At 40.5% G+C, this 5546-nt stretch overlaps 1 protein-coding gene across 1 annotated transcript; it reads right to left on the minus strand.

Moving 5' to 3' along the window:
- Positions 1 to 614: 614 nt before the first annotated feature.
- Positions 615 to 5231, minus strand: LOC134638971 (granzyme K-like). The gene is made up of 5 exons (XM_063489951.1): positions 5152 to 5231; positions 4854 to 4995; positions 3612 to 3750; positions 3062 to 3331; positions 615 to 1530 (listed from the first exon to the last, which is right to left on the minus strand). The coding sequence occupies exons 1-5, from the start codon at positions 5213 to 5215 to the stop codon at positions 1378 to 1380; spliced, it is 768 nt and encodes a 255-aa protein (XP_063346021.1). The 5' UTR covers positions 5216 to 5231; the 3' UTR covers positions 615 to 1377.
- Between the last annotated feature and the right edge of the window lie 315 nt (positions 5232 to 5546).

Below are 5546 nucleotides of genomic sequence, written 5' to 3' on the forward strand. Positions count from 1 at the left end.
ACGTGATGATATAATCATAGGCACAAATGTCATCAGGTTTCTCATGCACCAATTGAAAATAACCAGTGACTATTGGCGCCTTGTGTCTGGTGGCGGTTGTCCCCCAGAGTCTGAGCGGTTTCTTGAGCTCATGGCTAACTCACCTCAGTGGAGACGCGAAGAGCTCCCAGACAAGATCTGCAAGGTCAAGCTTGAGCAGTCAGTCCCCTCGTTAGCAATCAAGAGCATCTAGGGTGGGGCAAACTGCCAAGTAATGTTTCTATGTCACCAGGGAGCACAGTGATTGTTGACGCTACCTCAATCAAAGTCCATGCTACATAATATCATGATTGGCCGTATCGTCACGCCTTTGTGGGCTGATAGGTGATTTCCCATGAAGGTCACCAACCTGTTGGACAAAAGTGTCACCCTGAAATGAAACAGCAACTTGGCTGATGTATCCCCTTGTGTTGATGTCGAGGATTTTGAAGTTTTCCAGGCACCTGTCAACCTCAGATGGGATGATGCCCAGCTCACCGATCTTAAACAGAGTTCAAAAATAGCTTCTTAAACACACACACACACACACACACACACACACACACATATATATATATATATATTCTGTATTTTTATTTTGGGAGCTTTCATTTTCTTTGCGTGAACTTTGACTTCTTACATAGTCACTTCCTGTAGTTGCGTGCTGTCCTCCTCAGTTGCCTAGAGGCCCTGCAGAGGAGAGGTGTGCATGGGAAAGCTCAGTCATTTGTTTTTATTTTGAACAGTTTTGGGAGAATAAACGTGCCTCAGCTGGCAAAGCGAGAGTTGCCTCCTCTCATCATTCACACACCACATCGCAGAGAACAGTGTCAGGCCAGACAGGCTACACTTACTCCTTTTTGCCTGTGAATTGCACGTAATTTTAAAGTACTTGCACCTTAGTTGCGGGTCTTACGGTGTAATTTGTAATTCATTGTTTCTTGCAAAAACCTGACCTGTTGCCTGCAAATTACATATAATTACAGAGTACTTATGCCTTATTCGCAGGTCTTTTTACATTCTTCCATATTATTATTCTTTTATTTCTGGTTTTATTGTGAAGCACGCTGTGATTTTTATCTGTGAAAGTGCTATATAAATAAATTACTTACTTAGGTCATATTATGAAGTGTTACTGTCTTATCAATATTGCAACATTGTTCTCACTTTAAGTTCCTGCAGTGGAAAGGCGTAACCATGAGAGGCAAGCTGTCATAGCTAGTGGAAACTAATACATCATAAAATATGAGAGAAACAATGAAATGATAAAATGGCAGCACAAGCAGATGTAACACAAAAGTATCAAAGATTCTCATCTTGCTTAGCTCATCTGGACTAAGACCTCGGTATTCAGGACATTTAATTTGATTTCATTGTTTTTCTGATCCAGCTGAGTTGTTTCCTTGAGACAAACGAGTAGACTCCAGGTTTTCTAATGATACCACAACCCCGTCCAAAAGAAGTGACTCCAACCAGCGCTCCTTTACACAACAGCGGCCCTCCTGAATCCCCCTGCAGCAAGAACAAACACACGATAGGCTTTGTTTGACTCACATACTGGTGTGAAAAAGCCAAAAGGTATATTGGGTGAATTGGCATTTACTTACTTAACAAAACAAAACACTGCCAATCAAAATTTTGGACACATATTCTCATTTAATGATTTGTCTTTATTTTCGTGTCTATTTACATTGTAGATTCTTGCTGAAGGCAAAACTATAGATTGAACACATGAAATATGTAGTAAACAAAAAAGTGTGAAGTAACTCTAAACACATTTTATATTTTAGATTCTTTAAAACAGCCACTCTTTACTTTGATTACTGCTTTGCACACGTTTGGCATTCTCTCGATGAGCTTCATGAGGTCGTCACCTGAAATGGTTTTCTAACAGTCTTAGGGTTTAGGTCAGGTGACTGGAGGCCAGACCATCAGGTGCAGCACTCCATCACTCTCCTTCGTGGTCAAACAGCACTCACACAGCCTGGAGGTGTGTTTGGAGTCAATGTCCTGTTGAAAAATAAATGATGGGACAGCATGTCGTTGCAGGATGCTGTAGCCATGCTGGTTCAGTGTGACTTTAAATGCCCAACAGTCTCACCATCAAAGCCCCCCACACCATCACACCTCTACCTCCATGCTTCACAGTGGGAACCATGTATGTAGAGACGATTCCTACATCTTTTTTACGTCGCACAAAGACACGGCGGTTGGAACCAAAGATCTCAAATTTGGACTCATCAGACCAAAGCACAGATGGTCTCCTTGTGTTTCTCGGTCCAAACAAATCTCTTCTGCTTGTTGCTTTTCCTTAGTTGTGGTTTCTTAGCAGCTATTTGACCATAAAGGCCTGATTCATACAGTCTCCTCTGAACATGTAGAGATGTGTCTGCTACTGGAGCTCTGTGTGGCATTTATCAGGGCTCTGATCTGAGCTGCTGTTAACTTGTGATTTCTGAGGCTGGTGACTCAGATGAATTTATCCTCAGCAGCAGAGGGGACTCTTGGTCTTCCTTTCCTGAGGCGTCCTCATGTGAGACAGTTTCATCGTAGAGCTTGATGGTTTCTGCGACTGCACTTGGAGACACATTCAAAGTTTTAGCAGTTTTCTGGACTGACTGACCTTCAGTTCTTAAAGTAATGATGGGCTGTTGTTTCTCTTTACTTAGCTGATTGGTTGTTGCCATAATATGGATTCTAACAGTTCTCAGACACGGCTGTCAGCTGTGTACCAACCTGACCTCTGCACTACACACCTGATGGTCCCATTAAGAAAGCAAGAAATCCCACAAATGAACCCTGACAGGCACACCTGTGAGGTGAAACCATTTTAGCTGACTACATCATGAAGCTCACTGACAGAAGGCCGAAGGCAGCGCGGTCAACAAAGCAAAGGGTGGAATCTAAAATATAAAACATATTTAAAGTTATTTACCAATTTTTGCCTTTGCTATATATCTTGACAGTAGTATTAATAAAGAAAAACCATTAAATGAGAAGGTGTGTCCAAATCTTTGACTGGCAGCGTATTCTTCATACGTACTTGACAGGTATCAGCCCTTTTTCTACCATTTGAACCAGCACATATCATGCCTGTGGTGATAACAGGGTTGCGGTTGTAATAGCTGCGAGAGTTGCATTTCTTTCTGCTGACCACAGTCACAGTAACAGCCTTGAGGACGTCTGATGTTCGGTTGTTTTCGGTTACTCCCCATCCAGCCACCACACACTTGCTGCCAGCTGCCGGGTCTCTCACAGTTCTTCCAAACCTGAGCCATTTCACTGCCCTGGTTCTCCTCACTCGTTTGTTAAGCTGAAAAAAAGTGAAAAAGCAAAATCACATATTGATAATGAACATCTATATGTTATCTATACATAGGTAATATACAGACTTAGATACTTAAAGTAAGGGTATATGCACCACTAAAGTCTTGCACCAGCAATCATTTATTTTTGCTAAGAAAATGGAAACTATGCACAGTAATCTATTGAAATATGTGTAAACTTAGAACAAAATACATTATATGACATGAAAATGAACTCATTCACATTGTTGTATTTTTGCTTCACTTGTTTTTCTATCATCTCCTTACCTTGAGCAACATGAGGTCGTTGCCCCGAGCAGCACTGACAAACTTGGGATGAGGAACGCGTTTTACAACCTTTCGGATTTGCTTTGATATTTTCTCCTTTTTCTTGATGGAGTGTGCTCCAACAGTCACCGTATTCATACTATAATAAACACAGAAACAAAAAGTTTACACGTTTAAAAGGTTTTTGTTTTCTGTTTGTATTGTATTTATAGTTTCTAATCTCCAGGTTATTTGTTCTGTGTCTGTGCCTCCTCTGTGTTCCTGGTGTCATGTTGTTCTCTATTCTTCTCCTTATTTGTCTCTGTGTGTTGTTTGCTTGTCTTGGTTCTCTCTCTGTGTTCCACATTTAGTTATTTTTGTCTCTGTGCTTCATGTTTCCACGTCTCAGTGTCTAATTTGCGTCTACATGAATGTCATGCTTCCTGTTTTATTTTGATAGTCCCCGTCCTGTGTGCAGTGTGTCTAGTTTTGCTCTCCCCTCGTCTCATGTCGGATTAGTCCCAGCTGTGTTTCCACCTGTTTCCCATCCTCTCATTATCCTGCCTGTGTATTTTAGTTCTCAGTCTCCCCTGTTTGTTGTTGTGTTGTTAACCTTCATGTGGCGTCTCTGCTGTGTTTTCTCAGTTTCTTGTTTCTAGTTTCTTGTCTGTGGTTTATTTTTGTATTAGTGTGGAGTTTGTTCCCAGCAATAAAGCTGCCGCTTTAATTCGTCTCCGTGTATGAGTCCTGTGTTTGGGTCCTACTTCCTGCCTGCCACACAGCTGTCACCTTGACAACAAGATGCCTATTAGAGGGAAATATATAAATAAGAATTCAATAAAATTTATTTCAAGTATAAATATTGTATATTAATCCTCTCACATACATTTAGACAGCCTAAAATGTATAATTATAGTAATTAATATTATTTGACCTTTAAAAGGTTCTGGATACATTAAACTGACACATTTTCCTACTTTCTTGTTCCAGTTTTGAAGCAGGTGTAAAACAAAATATCAAAATACTTCAGATTTACTTAAAGCTAAAAAAAATACACCTTTTCTTCATGTTTGGGAATGTCATTAAAAACATTTTATCTTCTACATTTTTGGGGGGAATGTGATCCACCTCTTGTTTCATTGAAGTAAGCTGTGTACTTGTGTCTTCCACTTTTTTTGAGCTTTTCCTTAAAAACAGGAAACATAATCTGACTGCAAGCAAAACATTTTCAAGGAGATACTCAGACACTCTTCAGATTCCTACCGACTGCAGTGGGCAGCTGTCAGGACCCACTGTGGATGGATTAATGTTCCTCCACAGAAAGAGTTTGGACTTGTCACATAAGCCATGAAAGGCATCGAGTGCGGCCTGACTTCTTTCCCTTGAATAATCTCAGATCCACGACCTAAACCAAAAAAATATCCAGTCACATAAATCAGCAGATGATGAAGTGAAGAACAGATGAGTGAAACAAACAAACTGCACAGACTGCTCTGTGACACTGAACGATATCAGTGATGTGACTCTCTGCTTGTTTACATGAAGGAGAAACATCGCTCACCAGGCTGGATGATGAAGAGGAGCACACATGAGATGACAGCAGTGAAATTCCTCAGGCAGAACATTTTTCCTGCTGTGGAAGATCAGACGTTGAATGCAGTGAATCCCACTGTGATGCTCAGCTTTATGTGCTGAGCTGAGGGGGCGTGGTCTGACACACCCACCCAAACCCATCAAAACCTGCAGTGAAATCTCATCAAAATGTAACACACACATATGAAATTATTTTGATTCTGTTTGGTTCCAAACAAAAGTATTTCAATAACTAAAACAAAAAACAGGAAAACATCTCAAACGATAAATTGACCACCTCATTTTCAGTTTAAGATCATCATACAGCAAAATCATAATATTTATCCAGATTAAAATCTTCCAAGAGTGCAGCATTAGTTAAAT

Source organism: Pelmatolapia mariae, linkage group LG12 (genome assembly GCF_036321145.2).
Source record: "Pelmatolapia mariae isolate MD_Pm_ZW linkage group LG12, Pm_UMD_F_2, whole genome shotgun sequence".
Lineage (NCBI taxonomy): Eukaryota > Metazoa > Chordata > Actinopteri > Cichliformes > Cichlidae > Pelmatolapia > Pelmatolapia mariae.